This window comes from Neophocaena asiaeorientalis, unplaced genomic scaffold, assembly GCF_003031525.2.
Source record: "Neophocaena asiaeorientalis asiaeorientalis breed wild unplaced genomic scaffold, Neophocaena_asiaeorientalis_V1.1 scaffold171, whole genome shotgun sequence".
Classification (NCBI taxonomy): Eukaryota; Metazoa; Chordata; class Mammalia; order Artiodactyla; family Phocoenidae; genus Neophocaena; species Neophocaena asiaeorientalis.
In genome coordinates, this window is record NW_020174013.1 from 7256923 (window position 1) to 7279287 (window position 22365).

The 22365-nt window shown below is 39.8% G+C and overlaps 1 protein-coding gene across 1 annotated transcript in view; it reads right to left on the reverse strand.

The window, feature by feature from the left end:
- Positions 1 to 439: 439 nt before the first annotated feature.
- The window catches only part of ABCG5 (ATP binding cassette subfamily G member 5), a 38202-nt gene continuing 16276 nt past the window's right edge, over positions 440 to 22365 (reverse strand). The window contains 5 exon segments of the mRNA XM_024753461.1: positions 440 to 584; positions 9268 to 9435; positions 9437 to 9458; positions 10256 to 10368; positions 18414 to 18599. Coding sequence (XP_024609229.1) covers positions 440 to 584; positions 9268 to 9435; positions 9437 to 9458; positions 10256 to 10368; positions 18414 to 18599 — 634 coding nt within the window.

The following is a 22365-nucleotide window of genomic DNA, read 5'->3' on the forward strand; positions in this document are numbered from 1 at the left end:
AAGGGGAGCTTCAGAGACTCAGAGGAGAACGCAGCAGCCGGTTTGTGGCAGCCAGAGCAGAGGGAAAACTGCACAGATGATCTGTGCAGTGCTGCTGCCCTGCACTCACCAGCCTGAGATGCAGGTCCACCGGTGCGGGTGGGGACTGGGTGCCGGAACTCGGGCTTTGGAGATCAGACCCAGGGAGAGGACTGGGGTTGGCTGTGCAGAAACAGCCTGGGGCAGCTGGAATCTAGTGCGACTGCAACTGATGGTGTATGGGGAGGAAGCCTGGGCTGCCTTAGAGGCCAGGCGCCATTGTTTGGGGGTGCACAAGGGAAGGGGTGGGACCGCCATTGTAGCCTTTTTCTCTGTGTGCACTCACAGAGGGCAGGACACCACATGCACGGGCTCCAGGAGCCGCCTGGAGGGAGGCAAGCCACCGCCTCCCTCACAGACTCTAGGAGCAGTCTCCAGCCACCTCTGCTCCTGTCACATGCTCTGGGGGCACACCAGAGCCACCACTGCTGCCAAGAACCCCAAGACCAGGCACCAGCCGCCGCATCTGCACACCCCTGTCGATCAAGGGGATAACAACCAGCACACTGAGGAAAGAGTCAACAGGCATCCATAATAAAAACAGGCCTTGCACCCAACATATTAAACTCACACAAGCTACACAGGACATCACCACATATAAATAGCTCTCCAAGATCACAGTAGATAATTGTTTCTCCTAAACTCACAGAGTAAGAGAAATATAAGTAAAATGAAGAAGCAGAGGAACCACTCCCAGTTAAAAGACCAAGAGAATTCCCCTGAAAGAACAAATAATGAAACAGACCTCTTTAGTCTAATAGACATCAATTTCAAAAAGGAGATAATGAAAATAAATACTGAAGGAATTAAGAAAGGCTATCAACAGAAATGCAGAGTACTGTAAAAAGGAACTAGAAACTATAAAAAGGAACCCAGAAAAATTAGAAAACTCATTTGCAGAGATGAAAGCTGAGCTAAAGGCAATGAATAGCAAAATGAATAATGCAGAAGAATGAATAAGTGATCTGGAAGATAGAATAATGGAAATCACCCAATCAGGGCAGCAGACAAAGCCAAATGGAAAAAAATAAAAGCAATATGAGAGACCTATAGGATAATATAAAGCATGCCAATCAATGCATAATAGGGATTCCAGAAGGGGAAGACAGAGAAAAGGGGATCGAAAATGTATTTGAAGAAATTATGGCTGAAAATTTCCCAAACATAAAGAAGGAAACAGATACCCAGGTACAGGAAGCACAGAGGGTCCCAAACAAGATAAACCCAAACAGACCTACACCAAGACATATTATAATAAAAATGGCAAAAGTTAAAGAGAGGATTCTAAAGGCAGCAAGAGAAAAACTAAAGAGTTAATTACAAGGGAACCCCCATAAGGCTGTTACCATCTGGCCTCTACAGAAACGTTTGCAGGCCAGAAGGGAGTGGCGAGATACATTCAAAGTCCTGAAAGGAAAAACTCTGCAACCTAGGATACTCTACCCAGCAAGATTATTATTTAGAATAGAAGGAGAAATAAAGAATTTCTCAGACAAGCAAAAACTCAAAGAATATAGCGATACTAAACAATATATCCTAAAGGAAATATTGAAAGGTCTTCTCTAAGTAGAAAAAAAGAATCTATAGGAAAGAGAAAATTACAATTGAAAAGTAAATCACTTAAGTAAGCCAGTACACAGATTTAAAAAAACATCAAAAAACTTCTGTGAAAGTGATGATAACCACAATGAACAGCAAAAGGATAGAGATGTAAGAGGACATCAAAATCATAAAATGTGGAGGAGGAGAGTAAGAAAATGTAGGGGTTTTTTTCTTTCCCCTAGAATGTGTTTGAGCCTATATGACTACCAGTCTAAGGCAAACAGATATAGGAAGGGGTTAACATACTTGAAAAACAGGGTAACCACAAATCAAAAACATACAACAGACTCACAAAAACCAAAAAGAAGAGAACATAAGTATAATATAAAAGAAAGTCAAACCACAGAAGGAAAAGAAAAAAGGGACAAAGAAGAAACATAAAATTAATGAGAAAACGAGTTTTAAGATGGCAATAAATACATATCTATCAATAATTACCTTAAATGTCAATGGAGTAAATACTCCAGTCCAAAGACAGAGTGGCAGATTGGATAAAAAACACAAGCCTATGATATGCTGCCTACAAGACACCCACTTTAGGGCAAAGGACACACAAAGACTGAACGTGAGGGGACGGAAAAAGATATTTCATGCAAACGGAAATGACAAGAGAGCAGGGGTCGCAATACTCAGACAAAATAGACTTTAAAACAAAGGCCATAAAGAAAGATAAAGAGGGATACTATACAATGATAAAAGGTTCAATACAAGAGGAGGATTTTACACTCATCAACATATATGCACCTAATATAGGAGCACCCAAATACATAAAACAAATACGTAAAGGGAGAAACAGACAGGAATACAGTAATAATAGGAGATTTTAACACGCATTCACATCAATGGACAGATCTTCTAAGACAGAGAGTAAGGCAACAGAGATCCTAAATGATACAATAGAACAGTTAGACTTAATTGATGTTTTCAGGACATTGCATCCAAAAAACCTAGAATACACCTTCTTTTTAAGTGCACATGGAACATTCTCTAGGATTAACCACATACTAGGGCACAAGACAAGCCTCAACAAATTTAAGAGTATAGAAATTATTTCAAGCATCTTTTCTGACCACAACAGCATAAACCTAGAAAGTATCCACAGAAAAAGTGAGAAAAAATGATTACATGGAGATTAAACAACATGCTTCTAAAAAACGGATGGGTCATCGATGAAATCTAAGAGGAAATTTTAAAAATACCTTGAGACAGGGCTTCCCTGGTGGCGCAGCAGTTGAGAGTCCACCTGCCGATGCAGGGGACACGGGTTCGTGCCCCAGTCTGGGAGGATCCCACATGCCGCGGAGTCCGGAGCCTGTGCTCCGCAGCAGGAAAGGCCACAGCAGTGAGAGGCCCGCGTACCGCAAAAAAAAAAAAAAAAACCTTGAGACAAATGACAATGAAAACACAACCATACAAAATCTATGGGATGCAGCAAAAGCAATTCTTAGAGGGACGTTCAGAGCAATACAGGCCTTCCTCAAAAAAACAAGAAAAATCTCAAACAACCCCACCTACCACTTAAAAAAATCAGAAAAAGGAGAACAAACAAAACCTAAAGTCAGCAGAAGGAAAGAAATAATAAAGATCAGAGAGGAAATAAAAGAGATTTTAAAAATAGAAAAAAAATCAATAAAACCAAGAGCTGGTTCTTTGAAAGAATAAACAAGATTGACAAACTTCTGGCCAGGCTCACCAAGAAGAAAAGAGAAAGAACCCAAATAAACAAGATATGAAAAAGGATACATAACAACTGATACTGCAAAAATACAAAAAACCATAAGGTAATAGTATGAACAATTAAATGCCAACAAATTCAACAACCTAGAAGAAATGGACAAGTTTCTAGAAACATACAGCCCACCAAAATTAAATCAAGAAGAAATAATGTGAACCACTGATCACAAGAAGTGAAATAGAATCTGTAATTTTAAAGCTCCCTATAGGGACTTCCTTGGTGGTCCAGTGGTCAAGAATCCACCTTCCAATGCAGGGGATGTGGGTTCGATCCCTGGTCAGGGAACTATGATTCCATATGCCATGGGGCAACTAAGCTTGTGCACTCTAGAGCCCGTGAGCCACCCCTAGAGAGCCCACATGCCACAGCTACTGAGCCTGTGTGCTCTGGAGCCCATGCACAACTAGAAAACCCTGCATGCCACAATGACTGAGCCCATGCACTCTAGTGCCCGTGCGCCACAACTAGAGAAGCCCACGTACCACAACAAAGAACCCAAGTGCTGCAAAGAAAGATCCTGCATGGCACAACTAAGACCTGATGCAGCCAAATAAATAAATATAATTTAAAATAAAAATAAAAGCTCCCTACAAACAGAAGTCCAGGACCAAATGGCTTCACAGGCCAATTCTACCAAATATACAAATAAGAACTTGTACCGATCCTTTTCAAACTCTTACAAAAAATTGAAGAGGAACACTCCAAAATACATTCTGTGAAGCCACCATCACCCTGATACCAAAACCAAAGACACCACCAAAAGAGAAAATTAAGGCCAATATAGATGAAAAAATCTCAACAAATATTAGCAAACCGAATCCTACAACGCATTAAAAAAGATCATATACCACGACCAAGTGGGATTCATCCCAAGTTCACAAGGATGGCTCAACATATGCAAATCAATGTGATACACCACATAAAGAAAAGACAAAAACTACATGATTATCTCAGTAGACGCAGAAAAAACATTTGACAAAATTCAACATCCATTCACGATAAAAACTGTTACCAAAGTGGGTATAGAGGGAACATAATCTCAACATAATAAAAACCATTTATGATAAACACACAAACAATATAATACTCAATGGTGAAAAGCTGAAAGCCTTCCCACTAAAATCTGGAACAAGACAAGGATGCCCACTCTCACCTCTTCTATTCAATATAGTACTGGAAGTCCTAGCCACAGCAGTCAGACAAGAAAAAGAAATAAAAGGTATCCAAATTGGAAGGGAAAAGGTAAAATTGTCATTTTATGCAGATGATATGATGCTATATATAGAAAACCCTAAAGACTCCACACAAAAACTACTAGAACTGATAAACAAATTCAGCATGTAGCAGGATACAAGATTGACATACATAAATTGGTTGCATTTCTTTACACCAACAATGAAATATCAGAAAGGGAGTGTAAAAAAAAATAGCTTTTAAAATTGCACCCCCCAAAATAAAATGCTTAGGAATAAACCTGACCAAAGAGGTAAAAGACTTATATGCTGAGAACTATAAAGCATTAATAAAGAAGCCTGAAGATGGTTCAAAGAAAGGTAAAGATATCCCATGCTCTTGGATTGAAATAATATTGTTAAAATGGCCATACTACCCAAAGCAATCTACAGATTTAATGTAATCCCTATCAAATTACCCATGACATTTTTCACAGAACTAGAATAATCCTAAAATTCATATGGAACCATAAAAGACCCAGAATTGCCAAAGCAATCCTGATGAAAAAGGACAAAGCAGGAAACATAACTCTCCCAGCCTTCAGACAATACTACAAAGCTACAGTAATTGAAACAGCATGGTACTGGCACAGAAACAGACACATGGATCAATGGAACGGAATAGAGAGCCCAGAAACAAACCCACACACCTATGGTCAATTAATCTTCAACAAAGGAGGCAAGAACACACAGTGGGTAAAAGACAGTCTCTTCAGCAAGTGGGGCTGGTAAAGTTGGACAGCCACATGTAAATCAATGAAGTTAGAACACACCCTCTCACCATACACAAAAATAAACTCAAAATGACTTAAAGACTTAAACATAAGACATGATGCCATAAAACTCCTAGAAGAGATCATAGGCAAAACATTCTCTGATATAAATTGTACCAATGTTTTCTTAGGTCAGTCTCCCAAGGCAGTAAAAACAAAAATAAACAAATGGGACCTAATCAAACTTACAAGCTTTTGCACAGCAAAGGAAACCATAAACAAAACAAAAAGACAACCTACGGAATGGGAGAAAAATTTGCAAACAACACGACCAACATGGGCTAAATTTCCAAAATATACAAACAACTCATACAACTGACCAACAAAAAAAAACAACCCAATTGAAAAATGGGCAGAAGACCTAAATAGACATTTCTCCAAAGAAGAAATACAGATGACCAATAGGCACATGAAAAGATGCTCAACATCGCTAATTTTTAGATATGCAAATCAAAACTACAATGAAATACCACCTCACACTGGTCAGAATGGCCATCATTTAAAAGTCTACAAATAACAAATGCTGGAGAGCGGGTGGAAAAAAGAGAACCCTCCTACACTGTTGGTGAGAATGTAAGTTGGTGCAGCCACTGTGGAAAACAGTATGGAGGTCCCTCAGAAAACTGAAAATAGAATTACCATATGATCCAGCAATCCCACTCCTGGGCATATATCCAGACAAAACTATAATTCAAAAAGATACATGCACCCATATGTTCATAGCAGCACTGTTCACAATAGCCAAGACATGGAAACAACCTAAATGTCCATCAACAGATGAATTGATAAAGATGTGGTACATATATACAATGGAATACTACTCAGCCATAAAAAAGAATGAAATAATACCATTTGCAGAGATTATCATACTAAGTAAAGTCAGAAAGAGAAAGACAAATATCATATGATATCATATATATGTAGAATCTAAAATATGACACAAATGAACCTATCTATGAAATAGAATCAGGGACAGAGAGAATAGACTGGTGGTTGCCAAGGAGGAGGGGCTGGGAGAGGGTTGGATTGGAAGTTTGGGATTAGCAGATGAAAACTGGTATATACAAAATGGATAAACAACAAGGTCCTACTGTATAGCACAGGGAACTATATTCAATATCCTGTGATAAACCATAATGCAAAAGAATATGAAAAAGAATGTATATATATATGTATAACTGAGTCACTTTGCTATACAGCAGTAGTTAACACAACATTGTAATTCAACTATACTTCAATAAAAAATAAAAAAAAATAAAATATGACACAAATGAACCTATCTATGAAATAGAAAGAGAATCACAGACAGAGGGCACTGGTGGTTGCCAAGGGGTAGGGGTTGGGGAGGGATGGAGTGGGAAGTTGGGGTTAGCAGATGTAAGCTTTTACATACAGAATGGATAAACAACAAGGTTCTACAGTATAGCACAGAGAACTATATTCAGTATCTGTGATAAACCATAATAGAAAAGAATATGAAAAAGAATGTATATATATATATAACTGAATCACTTCGCTGTACAGCAGAAGTTAACACAACACTGTAAATCAACTATATTTCAATTTTTTAAAAAAGAAAAAAAAGAAAATCCACATTCCTGAGTCCCCACACCCAGAGATCCTGAATCAGTGGGTCTGGAATGGGGCTCAGTAATCTGCATTTTTCATCAGCACCTCTGGTGATTCTGACATACTTACTTTGAGTATAACTTTTTGAAGAACAGGCAAATTTAAGGAAATAGTCTATCAACAAGCAGGCCAAGACTGCATGAGTTAGTAATAACTAAGATCATTTCCAAGGTGGAATAGCCTTTAAGAAGCCTTCAGACTCCTGGAGACTTGTGTATCTGCTAGCCAAGTTCAGTTGGAGTAAGCATAATTGCTGTCATTAAACAGGAAGGTAATTTATTCTCTGTTCTTCCATTTCCACTATAAAATATGTTGACTCTAATATGCCATGCACCCAGCTTCAAATAAGCACACTTACTAACCTCAAGAACACCAAGGTTGATGAGTGGTATCCAAGTGGATAGCAAACTACCTGGTTATTGTAGTGAAATCCGACTTCCTAAACTAGTTACGATGCATGTGGTTCCAGCACTCTGGAAAACAATTTCACCATGTCTGCAAGAGGAGCAGACAGGCACCCTGCTTGAGTGCTGTGGAGAAAGAGCTCCCTTTAAATCAACAGGGAACGTTTTGATCTCAGAAGTTTCACTGACTTGGTGGGAATAGGAATTTTAATTATATATTTTGATTTTCTTATACATCACTGTCCTTTTTTTTTTTTTTTTTTTTTTTGGAGGAAGGCCCACTGTCCATTTTTGACTGAGACAAACTGTCACATGTTGAAAGTCATTGTGTTTTTCTAAGATTACAGTATCACTAACATTTAATAGCTTGAAGTTACGTGCTATGTCAATTTTCCAAATGTTTCTGAGCTAGAATGAAATTCATCTGCATATGAATAGTAGAAAGTGTTTCCACTTACATTGTACACCCATATCTTTAGTAAGTTGAAATCAGTGATTTCAAAAGAGGTTCCTGTGGGACTCTCTTTGAACTACTTTAATAGATTATCATCTCCAGAATTGTCTATAACTGATGTGACATATATAATCTGTAAGACATTATGTAACTATTATACCATAATCATCAGTGTCAAAGACCTTTTATAAAAATTGACAATACTATTCTGGTACTTTACCAATGTCTGCAGATCCTTAAATACTGTTCTAAGAAATAGGATTTTACTGTGGTTTCCTTAATGAAATGATCTTTCCCACTATAATGTGAGATCTTTCAAATACTATAATTTATCATTCATTACACGTTAGGTCACAGTAACTGAACAAGTTCATGTATTATCTAAGATAGTCTCACTCAAAGTTACCATGGTAACATGAAGACAGTTTCACTTCAGACTTGTACATGAATTACTTGAAGATCAGAAAGATCATTTAGTCCAGAACCCACTTTTAATAATCTATATACATCATTTAATCTCTAAAAATACATAATTATCAGCATTCTTTCTCTTTACAATTCAAGAACATGAATTCCTAGTGTGTGATTCTGTTCTTAGTGTAAATGTTGTGTCAACTGAGCATCTTTTCTATGTGGACTTTAAATAACAGCTGCTCTCCAACCTTAAAAATGTCATTTCTCAGTGCGTATACTTTAGTAACATTTACTTTTAATTTTATAAGTAAACTAAGCAGAAAGTGAAAACTAGCAAACTAATCTTTTTTGTCTAGTGTGCTGTTCTCAGTTCAGTTCTGCCATTTTTCATTTTAACCATCAGTAAAATGAGTGGATGCTCTGTGTCAGGGGTCTTTATCCAACATCTGTCCAACATCCTCTCCATGTGATCAGTTAACTTATATAGACATGTGCACGTAAATAGTGTTTTTAAATGAAAATGAAAGCATTCTTACCCAATTCTGTGTGATGCTTTGCTTCAGTCAAACCACAACTTTTTCTGTTACTTACAATCATTCAAATGTTTTCTTTTTTACCAAAGCCTTTATCAAATGTAAGCATAAGCTTTAACTGACCTATTTTTCTGTGTCTAGAACAAAGAAAACAAATAGTCACATTAGTCTCCCATAACTTTATGAATTATTATGAACATCTTTGGACCAGCTCAGTCACAATTTCCAAATACCACATGTCCCTCCTGGAATAGCATTCAAGGCCTGCATGGATCCAAGGGGCACAGGGAGTCTTAATGGTTAAAAGTCTTACGAGGTACTACTAAGAATCACGTGGCATTCTTATTTCAGAAATTCAGAGCAGTCATGTACATCTAGGAGCTTAAGTTCCATTTTGCAGCAATGTTCTTTACTGTCTGCTAATGAGATAATCCCTGATTTTAAAAACAATTATTCCTAGGATGACAAGAACTGGGATAAATGAATACAAAATCAGAAAGTTGGCTGTGAATCTGGACGTTGCACCTGGGCAGGTTCTCTCAATGAACTGAATTCCTTGACTGAAGGCACACATTGGATTAGTTGACAGAACCATTTGAGTTGCCTGCCAGGGAAGATTGACAATGTCAAATATGGTACTTGCAAGGTAATTTAATCAACACGTATTTATCAGATGCCCACTAAATGCTCAGCAGTCTGCTAAGTACTCTTCTTAAGATACAGGAAATTTTAGAGAGCCCAGAATTCATTATTAGATGAAGCAATAGTGAGTGTTGGGGGCCTTGAAGATGGAAATGGGTTTGTTTCCATTTTGGGTGTATATTCAGTACCATAGTACTGATAAAAATTATGATCACTTAGCACTGAATATCCCAAGGTTACTAATGTTATCACCTAAAGATAGACAAAACGACTACTAAATTCTGCCCTGTCCTTTAGGGTGTCTTCACAGAGTGGCCTGGGATTTCCAGTGGCCAGGAGGGCCTTGCTGTGCTCCCACTGCCCTCTTGTGGGATTAGGGAACAGATTTTTGCCAAAAATGGCTTCACTCAGCTACATACTCTGTACATTTGGGGGAAGAAGAAGCCACTGCAGCCTGCTTCAACCTGTTCAGTAGGTATAGGAACTGATCCATCCAGAATATACTAGAGTTTACCTCCGTATACATTAAGTCTATCATTTTCTGAAAACATCGGAGTGCCCTTAAGCTACTGACCTTTGACAAGTGACTAACTTGACTACTGCTCATTATTTTCAAAATCAGAGAAAATGTTAGACTCTTCAAAACAAAGTTTTAAAACTCTTTTACAATATAGCATTTACTTAAAAAATACATTTCCCTCAAGGAATTGTTTTTTTCAAACTAATACGTAAAAATAAATTCCAAAATTGAGTACTTACCACAAGTGAAGTTCTGGCCATAGAACTCATTGACTACAAGAATCTCAGAGCAATATTTTTGGAATGTAAAATAACTGAAGATTTTAAAAGGAAGGGGCATTTCTTCTGTGTTTCTTAAGAAAAAGCAAAAAGAAAGAAAGATGAACTTCAATAGGCTCTGGTAGCAGTCCTACCAAATGAAAAGAAAGTCAACCCTTATGTTTCCCAACAGGAATATACATAGTTTTTCATCTCTCATTATAAAAATATGTTCATTAGAAAAACTTCAAACTACACTGAGAAGTATAAAGAAATACCACTGCCCAGAAATAACTATCGTTAACATTTTGGTGATACATGTAATGTGTATTTATAACATTTTACATAAATGGAATTAAACTCCTCATCCTCTTTCCTAACCTGCTTTTTCAAACAAACGTATACCTCAGACATCCTTTCAAGTCAGTAAGCATAACACACAATCATTTTTAATCACAACTTGGTGATCCATTATAGTAGGAACCTTAATTTAACACACCCCTAATGATGGATTGGTGTCTAATTTTATTGGTAAGCACCACTGATGTAAAAGAAAACAAATAATACACCACATTAGAGGAGGATGTTTGTGATTAAACAGATTTGAGGTGCTAATGTATGAAGTGAGAACTAAACTGTAAGACGGGGAAAAGGATGGTGAGAAAAGCAGACATTCGTTGTGAAACCTGTTTCAGGAGAAACTTCATGCTGACCCTGTGGCCTTCTTAGTTCACTCAATAGCTTTTATCAACCAACAGATAACGTATTACATTCTTTCTATTTGCGAGGCACTAGTTCTAGGTGCTTACGGAATTCGAAAGAAGTATCCTACCCCTAAAGACGCATAATGTAGTTGGGAGACATAAACTATACATTCTCAAGGCTATAAAAACACAGTGGTGAACAATTTGTGCTTAGAAAGTACAGAAAACCAGTACTACATATCCGTGACATTCTTGTATTTAGTATTTATGGTTTCACCAAGTGATCCCCAAACTCCATGACTTTCAGTTATTGGCAATTTTCTGAGGCACAAAATTGAATTACCCACATTGAGAGGCTGCTAAGTGGAAAGGACAGATCGGAGTCTGGGGAGGATGTAGGGGCAGAGGAAGGACACTCTAGGAAGGCAGAATGGTATGAGCACAGGCATGTGGGACTGGATGGACTAGAAAGGCAGAGGATCCGAAGTGGGAGCGGTGGGAGGTGAGTTTGGAATGGTCACCATGAACCGGCTACTTCAGGGCCTTGCAGGCAGTCGACATTGAAGGACCATGATAAAAGTCACATTGCAACCAATGATTTAAGAAAGTTAAAGTGGCACCAGCAAGTAGGATGGACCAGAATAAGAGTAGAGTAGGAACAGCAAAAAAGAGAGCAGGCTACAGCAGAAGTTCAAGGATGAGATGACAAAGGCTTGTAAGAGGATGATGGCCATGAGAAGATGGCTGCCTAGATGGCTAGAGTGTGAGGTGGGAACCATGTGTCTTCATCTTGTACCATACCACACAAGACAAACTCAAAAGCTCCACGTGCATCTGTGATTTGACATCAGAGAAGAAAACCAGTGTGATTTGGTGACTGATCCAGTGTGCAAGCAGTCCAAGAAGAGAGAGTAGTCATTCATTTATTCACTCAATCCAAATATTTCTGGCAAACCTAATTGGTTAAAAGCCTTGGGCCAGCCACTGAGAAGAGCTATAATGATGAATGAGACACAGCTGCTGCCCTCAAGAGGCTGACTGCAACTGAGCAGCATGTGATGGGCTGTGAGACCCAACAAAGGGGGCTTTCAGAGAGAGCTCGCCCTGCCAAGGGAACAACAGCCAGGCTTCGTGCAGGCGGCAGAGGGGGGACAAATGGATCTGTGAAAGACACAGGAGGAGAGCTAGGCTGTGTCACAGCAATCCTTGCAGTACATCCGAGCGGGAGGAACCACATATCTAAATTTACTGATGTGGGACCATCTACATTATATTGTTAAAAGGGGGGAAAAGCATGCATACCTTACTCCTTCACAATAGTATGAGCTGATTTTAATTAAAGATTATATAAAAGTCTAGCAAAATACACAACAAAATTTAACTCTGGGTTGTGATACTTCAGGTAACTTTTACTTAACTTCCTTATACATTTCTGTATTGTGTGCATTTCTCCCCTTAAGAACTTGCATTATTTTGTAAGCAGAAAGAACAACAAAGCTATTTCCACTTGTGTTTAAAGGAAGAGACAGCCAAAAGTGCACATGTTGCAGGCACTCAGTCAGGAAAGATGACGACTTGAGGGAAAATACATAAACTCAATGACTAGGAGGTTTATGTGGGGCCTTCAGGAGCGCAGTTTCACCCCAGTGATGGAGCGGAACCCAGGTGAAGCCTTGGGATGTTGAGATCTTGCAAAGAACCCAACAGCATTTTGATAATGTTGGCCACTGCCCCCCTCTCAAGAATAATCAGTCCCCTTTCCTATAAACCAGATACGTGGAATAGTGCCAGACTGATTGGAGCACATGATGTTTCAAATATGAAAGAGGAGATGCTGCTGAAGATTGGGTCTGTAATTTGCTGGCTTGATCCCATGCCATTGGTGTGACCTTATCTGTGCATTTTTCATAGATGCTAACAAGCCAACTAAGCAACATAGACAAATACAATGTAATGGTGTCACTGTAAAAAAATATCCTCCCTGACTGTTCAAAACCGAACCCACTTGGCTTTATAATAACTCACTACAGTTCATGAAGTGTTTCCACGTTGCTGATCTCATTCCAGTCTCATGATCCCTTGAGGCAGGTGGGGCTGAGATCATTATCTCCATTTTATAAATGAGGAAACTAACTTAGGTAGAAAAGTAACTTGCCAGTGGTCACTTGGCAACTAAGTGGTAGGAGAAGGACTCTGACTCCAGGGTCGGTGCTGTCTCCAGGGAGCCACATGCCTCCCCGGAGAGTCTTCACAGCGTGTGAGCAGAACAAAGTCAAGTCTGAGCTTAGTTTTCTTAACTGAACGTGGATTGCTCTGAGAGTTAATTAAACAAATATGATTACATACAATAGCTGCTCAATAGCTTTTTTCTTTGATTTTTTTTAACATCTTTATTGGAGTATAATTGCTTTACAATGGTGGGTTAGTTTCTGCTGTATAACAAAGTGAATCAGCTATACATGTACATATAACCCCATATCTCCTCCCTCTTGCGTCTCCCTCCCACCCTCCCTATCCCACCCCTCTAGGTGGTCACAAAGGACCAAGCTGATCGCCCTGTGCTATGCAGCTGCTTCCCACTAGCTATCTGTTTTACATTTGGTAGTATATATATATCCATGCCACTCTCTCACTTCGTCCCAGCTTACCCTTCCCCCTCCCCATGTCCTCAAGTCCATTCTCTATGTATGCGTCTTTATTCCTGTCCTGCCCTTAGGTTCTTCAGAACCTTTTTTTTTTTTTTTTTTGATTCTATATATATGTGTTAGCATACGGTATTTGTTTTTCTCTTTCTGAATTACTTCACTCTGTATGACAAGACTCTAGGTCCATCCACCTCACTACAAACAAAATGCCATTGGCAATTTGATACGGATTTCATTGAATCTGTAGATCGCTTTGGGTAGTATAGTCATTTTCACAATATTGATTCTTTCAATCCAAGAACATGGTATATCTCTCCATCTGTTGGTACCATCTTTAATTTCTTTCATCAGTGTCTTATAGTTTTCTGCATACAGGTCTTTTGTCTCCTTAGGTAGGTTTATTCCTAGGTATTTTATTCATTCCATTGCAGCAGTAAATGGGACTGTTTCCTTAAATTCTCTTTCAGATATTTCATCATTAGTGTATAGGATGGGTTTGTCAAATATGGCCTTTATTATGTTGAAGTAGGTTCCCTCTGTGCCTACTCTCTGGAGGGTTTTTATCATAAATGGGTGTTGAATTTTGTCAAAAGCTTTTTCTGCATCTATTGAGATGATGGTTTTTCTCCTTCAGTTTGTCAGTATGGTTTATCACATTGATTTATTTGCGTATATTGAAGAATCCTTGCATCCCTGGGATAAATCCCACTTGATCATGGTGCGTGATCCTTTTAATGTGCTGTTGGAGTCTGTTTGCTAGTATTTTGTTGAGGATTTTTGCATCTATGTTCATCTGTGTGATATTGGCCTGTAGTTTTCTTTCTTTGTGACATCTTTGTCTGGTTTTGGTATCAGGGTGATGGTGGCCTCGTAGAATGTTGGCCTCGTTTGGGAGTGTTCCTCCTTCTGCCACATTTTGGAAGAGTTTGAGAAGGATAGGTGTTAGCTCTTCTCTAAATGTTTGATAGAATTCGCCTGTGAAGCCATCTGGTCCTGGGCTTTTGTTTGTTGGAAGATTTTTAATCACAGTTTCAATTTCAGTGCTTGTGATTGGTCTGTTCATATTTTCTATTTCTTCCTGATTCAGTCTTGGCAGGTTGTGCTTTTCTAAGAATTTGTCCATTTCTTCCAGGTTGTCCATTTTATTGGCATAGAGTTGCTTGTAGTAATCTCTCATGATCTTTTGTATTTCTGCAGTGTCAGTTGTTACTTCTCCTTTTTCATTTCTAATTCTATTGATTTGAGTCTTCTCCCTTTTTTTCTTGATGAGTCTGGCTAATGGTTTATCAATTTTGTTTATCTTCTCAAAGAACCAGCTTTTAGTTTTATTGATCTTTGCTATTGTTTCCTTCATTTCTTTTTCATTTATTTCTGATCTGATTTTTATGATTTCTTTCCTTCTGCTAACTTTGGGGTTTTTTTGTTCTTCTTTCTCTAATTGCTTTAGGTGCAAGGTTAGGTTGTTTATTCGAGATGTTTCCTGTTTCTTAAGGTAGGATTGTATTGCTATAAACTTCCCTCTTAGAACTGCTTTTGCTGCATCCCATAGGTTTTGGGTCGTCGTGTCTCCATTGTCATTTGTTTCTAGGTATTTTTTGATTTCCTCTTTGATTTCTTCAGTGATCTCTTGGCTATTTAGTAGCATATTGTTTAGCCTCCATATGTTTGTATTTTTTACAGTTTTTTTCCTGTAATTGATATCTAGTCTCATAGCATTGTGGTCGGAAAAGATACTTGATACGATTTCAAATTTCTTAAATTTACCAAGGCTTGATTTGTGACCCTTGCAAGATATGATGTATCCTGGAGAATGTTCCATGAGCACTTGAGACGAAAGTGTATTCTGTTGTTTTTGGATGGAATGTCCTATAAATATCAATTAAGTCCATCTTGTTTAATGTATCATTTAAAGCTTGTGTTTCCTTATTTATTTTCATTTTGGATGATCTGTCCATTGGTGAAAGTGGGGTGTTAAAGTCCCCTACTATGATTGTGTTACTGTTGATTTCCCCTTTTATGGCTGTTAGCATTTGCCTTATTTACTGAGGTGCTCCTATGATGGGTGTGTAAATATTTACAATTGTTATATCTTCTTCTTGGATTGATCCCTTGATCATTATGTAGTGTCCTTCTTTGTCTCTTGTAATAGTCTTTATTTTAAAGTCTATTTTGTCTGATATGAGAATTGCTACTCCAGCTTTCTTCTGATTTCCATTTGTATGGAATATCTTTTTCCATCCCCTCACTTTCAGTCTGTATGTGTCCCTAGGTCTGAAGTGCGTCTCTTGTAGACAGCATATATACGGGTCTTGTTTTTGTATCCATTCAGCCAGTCTATGTCTTTTGGTGGGAGCATTTAATCCATTTACATTTAAAGTCGTTATTTATATGTATGTTCCTATTACCATTTTCTTAATTATTTTGGGTTTGTTATTGTAAGTCTTTTCCTTCTCTTGTGTTTCCTGCATAGAGAAGTTCCTTTAGCATTTGTTGTAGAGCTGGTTTGGTGGTGCTGAATTCTCTTAGCTTTTGCTTGTCTGTGAAGGTTTTAGTCTCTCCATTGAATCTGAGTGAGATCCTTGCTGGGTAGAGTATTCTTGGTTATAGGTTTTTCCCTTTCATCACTTTATATATGTCCTGCGACTTCCTTCTGGCTTGCAGAGTTTCTGCTGAAAGATCAGCTGTTAACCTTACGGGGATTCCCTTGTATGTTATTTGTTGCTTCTCCCTTGCTGCTTTTAATATTTTTTCTTTGTATTGAATTTTTGATAGTTTGATTAATATTTGTCTTGGTGTGCTTCTCCATGGATTTATCCTGTATGGGACTCTCTGCACTTCCTGGACTTGACTATTTCCTTTCCCATATTAGGGAATTTTTCAACTATAATCTCTTCAAATATTTTCTCAGACCCTTTCTTTTTCTCTTCTTCTGGGACCCCTATAATTCAAATGTTGGTGTGTTTAATGTTGTCCCAGAGGTCCCTGAGACTGTCCTCAGTTCTTTTCATTGTTTTTTCTTTATTCTGCTCTGCGGTAGTTATTTCCACTATTTTATCTTCCAGGTCACTTATCCGTTCTTCTGCCTCAGTTATTCTGCTATTGATTCCTTCTTGAGAATTTTTAATTTCATTTATTGTGTTGTTCACCATTGTTTGTTTGCTCTTTAGTTCTTCTAGGTCCTTGTTAAACGTTTCTTGTATTTTCTCCATTCTATTTCCAAGACTTTGGATCATCTTTACTATCATTACTCTGAATTCTTTTTCAGGTAGACTGCCTATTTCCTCTGCATTTGTTAGGTCTGGTGGGTTTTTGTCTTGCTCCTTCATCTGCTGTGTGTTTCTCTGTCTTCTCGTTTTGCTTAACTTACTGTGTTTGGGGTCTCCTTTTCACAGGCTGCAGCTTTGTAGTTCCCGTTGTTTTTGGTGTCTGCCCCCAGTGGGTAAGGTTGGTTCAGTGGGTTGTGTAGGCTTCCTGGTGGAGGGGACTGGTGCCTGTGTTCTGGTGGATGAGGATCGTCTTTCTGGTGGGCAGGAACGTGTCCAGTGGTGTGTTTTGGAGTGTCTGTGACATTATCATGATTTTAGGCAGCCTCTCTGCTAATGGGTGGGGTTGTATTCCTGTCTTGCTAGTTGTTTGGCATAGGGTGTCCAACACTGTAGCTTGCTGGTCATTGAGTGGAGCTGGGTCTTAGCACTGAGATGGAGATCTCTGGGAGAGTTTTCACCATTTGACATTACGTGGAGCCGGGAGGTTTCTGGTGGACCAGTGTCCTGAACTCGGCTCTCCCACCTCAGAGGCACAGGCCTGACACCTGGCCAGAGCACCAAGACCCTGTCAGCCACATGGCCAGGTACGTGGGGAGTTCCTTGCCTTTTGGGAAGTCTGAGGTCTCCTGCCAGCATTCAGTAGGTGTTCTGTAGGAGTTGTTCCACATGTAGATGTATTTCTGATGTATTTGTGGGGAGGAGGGTGATCTCCACGTCCTACTCCTCTGCCATCTTGAAGGTCTCCGGGCCCTTTTCTTTGATTTTTAAGTCAAAGAAACAGAGCTGTCTTCACATTTTCTCAGGGACCCATAGTTTACTTACTGGATCCCACTCACATCACCCACCTGAAACCACTTTCACCCTTCTAAAATTTTCTGCCCTTCCTGCTACTTTTAAAAAATACACAATATGTATGTATGTGTACATATATTTTTTCTTGGTTATAAAGTAATGCTTGTCCATTATAGAAAATTCACAAAATATAGGAAAATATGAAGAAAATTAAAATAGGTATCACCCAGAGATAACTACTGTTTACATTTGGTGTGTGTCCTTCTAGTCCTGATGCTTTCTTGAGCAGTCTTTTATCCTGCAGCCTCTTTTCTTATCTGACTATTCTTACTTTCTTAAAGTAACTGAGAATTGAGAGCTGGAATAGGAACTCAACAGTGCCAGGGAAGAAATGAACCAAATGCATGCTATTTAGCCTATAACAGGCTGTGAGTATTTCTGGAGGACAGCTTGGTTTTCCTCCTCTTGTTATAATGGCTTATGACATGTGATAACATGCTTCAATCATCATTTCCTGATTCTCATTCTGAAGACATTTTATTTAACAAATAATGAACAGTTCAAAGTCTAAGCAATACTGACTAGAAAGCACTATAAATACTCTGGACTGTAAGGTGATAGAGTATCACAGTATCACACAGCACTTCTCTGCAATGCCTTATAATAATCATTATGAGGTGATCATTAACATCAAATCATACCAGTCTAAATCATTTGAATTATTAGATCTTACCTCAGGAATCCAGAGCCCACAAGCACCCCAGCAATGCAGAGCAGGGCCACCATGCTGTTGACCACATTTGGGTTTTGGACCACACCAAGTAGCACAAGAGTTAGAAATTCACCAATTAAGTGGGGGGCCAAGATAGCAGCAGAGAAATATCCAAATCTGGCAGCCTCAGGGTATAAGGTCAGAGTCCTAGAAAAACATAAGGTCTTTAGTTCCTCTCCAAGGGTTATCATTTAAGAAAAATTCCACACTTGACTTCTGTGGATAAATCCATGGTGGTTAAGTGGGTGGGGAGAGTCTGCAGGACAGGCCAAACTCCCCTTTGAAAGGCCTTTTCGGAACAGGGCCAACATTTGAGGCCATTTAGTCTCTCAAATTGTTTCTGTTGGCCCCAAGTCAATGGAGCCACCTTTTCCTTTTTACAGCCCCTCAGCTCTCACAGAAAAATACTAATACTCAGAGGATGGTCACAACCAACTGCAGTAAGTAGGGCTGAACTGTCAAGGCTTCTCCATAAGCAACACATTCTGCCTGGCTGGCACTGCTCCCACCCTAGCTAGCCTACTACCCTAATGCTAAGGACTCACCCAACCTGCTTCTCAGCCCCTCCTTCCCTGAACCTCATCCTTGTTACATGGGGTTACTGCCAGCGTGAAAACCCTTCACTGCTTTCATCCTCCAACGGATTAGCCCTCCCCAGGCCTGTTCCATTCCATTCTTGTCTTTTATTCTACCAACCCCTTCCACTGATTTGACCTTCATGTTCTTGTAAACAAGCCACTCTATATCCATGCCCCTTAACCTCTTACATTCCTTTCACCAAATAACATTTCCCTGGTGATAGCACGTCCTCAACAACCCTTAGACATGGCTACTCTTTCTTCCATTTGTAGAGTAAGAGGAGTTGGCATGTCTTACACTCACCCCTCCCTACCACTCTTCAAGGCCATCTGCCTTTCCCCCTATACAAATCAGGAAGTTGGCTTCTACTACTAATTCTCTGCCTCAAGGCAGTCCTCTGTGACTTTTAAGACATTCTCTCACCTTTGATGATTTTGTAGCTTTTAGACCAGGGTCAGTTTTGCACTCCTGTCCACCATCATTATCCTGAAGGTTTTTAACCTTGATAATCCATCAACACCAGTGCCTCCTAATTAGGTAACCTGATCAATTCCAGTGGCTCCACCCACCTAATCTTGATGACTCACTATGTCTTGGATTTAAATGTTACTTGTTACTCTAAACTGTTCCACGTCCAAGATTTCACATTCTGAAAATGCCCCTTCTGATCATGGCCTCCTCCCGTCTCCCATTTCCCCAAAGCCCTCAATGCCTCAGATCCTCATCCCTTCTGCTATTCTTTGCCCTACCAATTCCCCACCTGGGGACCTTGCTCTCTTAATTAAGCTGTGCTAATTGGATCCATTCTGCCACTTTGCCTCAGCTGATTCCTGGACCCCTAATTCTTCCTCATTGCTTATTGGGTTCCAATGTCATGTCCCATCATGGCTAATAAAAGCTTCTACTTTAAACTACGCTCTCTTCCCAGGGAATTTCAAACTCTCTCCCCAGTGCTCAGCAGATGGATTTACCTCCCATTTTGTGAATTTCTATCTTTATCTTCCCTACTTTGCATCTCCTCTCTTTCTCCCTGTCTCTATCTCTTACCCCATCTTTGCCAAGCTTTATCCTGTCTACTTGCATCTTTGGTACTATGTTAATCTGATTTTCCTATTTCTGCCTTGGTCTAATCTGGAAACTTGATCTGCGAATTACCCAATTTTTCTGTAGTTTCATCTACTCTCAATCTAATGGTTTTCCCTAATGGTCTTACTTACCGTATTGTAAAATAACCACTCCTTGAGTCTGGTAACCTTTTAAGCAACTGCCCCCTCTTCATCCTCCCCTGTACCACCAAGCTTCTCAAACAGCACCTGCTTCTCCCATCTCACTCCTTGTTCCCTGGGAAACCTGACTGGCACCCCCACCACTCTACTGAACCTCTTTTATGGAAGAGCACCAGTGACCTCCTAAACCTATGCCTCACCTCCTTGAACCTCTGCAGTACTGAACGGGTTCACTACACCTTCGTGAAACTCCCTCCTCTCTTGCCTTCTCTGACGCTGCCCGATCCTGCTTCTCTTTCCACCACTCTAATCACCTCTCTGCCTCTCTCGCCGGATTGCTTCCCTCTTCCCACCCTCTGAATGTGCCTCTTAAGATATCACCCTCAGACCGCTTCCTCCCTGACATTCTCTCCTACAGAATCCATTCCCAGGCCTCTCCTCTCCTCTTGCCTTTTCTTTCTACACCAACCTATTGTGCCTCAGATTGACCTCAGATTGCCATCTCCTGTTGGGTGTCCTGTAGCATCCCAGATGCAACATATTCAAAACCAAATCCATTCTCTTTCCTCGCAAACTTGATAAGGATACTGTCCCCTTCCCATCCTCCCAGGCTGAAAACTCAGGCATCATCCATGACTCTCTTTACCCCCCAGCAAATCCATTCCAGTTCTAAGTCCGTTCGATTCTACTTTCCCAGCATCTCAAAGTGAAACCCCCTTTCTGTTGCCACTGCTGCTCTCTTCACCAGAGCCTCTGCCTTTCCCAGACTGTTAACCAAGGCTCCTCACTGGGCTGTTCAGCCCCTCTGCCCTAACTCTCCAGTCTGAGACGAAAGTGATGCCAGCCTCACCCCCCAGAGTCCAACACAGATGGGTCACTCCCTGGGGATCAAAATCCTCTACTATGTAACGGTATCTAATCCTCTTCAGCCCCTTAGCCTGGCATTCAGCACCTCACCTATCAGGCTCCAAGGCTGTCAGTCATATTTTCCATTATTCCTTCCAGTCCTCCTTTCCCCACAGCACAACTGAACTTTTTCTCTGGAAAGGTCTTGTGTGTTTTTGCTTCTGAACCTATGCTCCTTCTCTTTCTTCCCCTGAAATGCCCTTGCTCCTTTTCCATCTATTCAAATGTTGCTCATCTCTCAAGTTCTCCTTTATAAAGCCTCCAAGAGTCCCTCTCCCCATCCAGCCAAATGGACCCTTAGTCTCCTTTGTAATTCACTGTGATAATGACTGTGAGATGGGGAAGAGACATTCCCCATCTGTGCCTCAGCTTCCTCGTCTTCAAACAAGGATAATTAATAATGCCACCTTTACAGAATGGTGCCAAGGATTACATGAATTGATATATTTAAACATTTTAGTGCCTGACATAAAAGCAAGTGCTCACGTGTGTCAGCCATCATTGTTATATTCCTCAGCACCGTGTTTGTGCTTCTTTATAATATTAATCTTACACTTCCTTGAATTAAAGTCATCTGGAGATTTATGTCCACAATCCATCATCTGAAATACTTTAGGGCCAGATGTGTTTTGGAATGTGGCAATTTACAGATTTGGGAAAGACTTCGTTCACACTGTGTAGACCATAGTTGCTGCAGTGGGGTCTGGGACTCAACCTGTAACATATCTACTAAACAGGAATGTTGCTATGGGAAAAGTACAATGAACCTCACGTTGGTTCAGATCGGATTTTGCTACTGAGTGAGTTCAAGTCTGATGTGCTGCTGAGTCAGAAAACACTCCGGCTTTCAGGGCCGTGTCAGTTCAGAACAAGCTTGAGGGCAGCCCCTTCAGTTTACTCCCCTTTAAATCCGCAGCTGCACCTGGCACTGTGCCTGGCACCTAGTAGGCATTCAACAAACTTTTCTATCATTGAATCAAAGTATTTGCTACATTGCTAACAGCTGTGCTGCCACCACTAGAAATGATTATGCTTTTGTCAAAAAGAGTCATGACAATACTGAACCTAGTTTAAAACTGCCCTGTTTTCTAAAATCGTACAGAACTCTTTCTCATGGGCAGTTTTACAAATATCGTATGGTCTTCAAAATCAGTGCTTTGCGAATTTTAAAGTGCATATAAATCACCTGGGGGATCATGTAA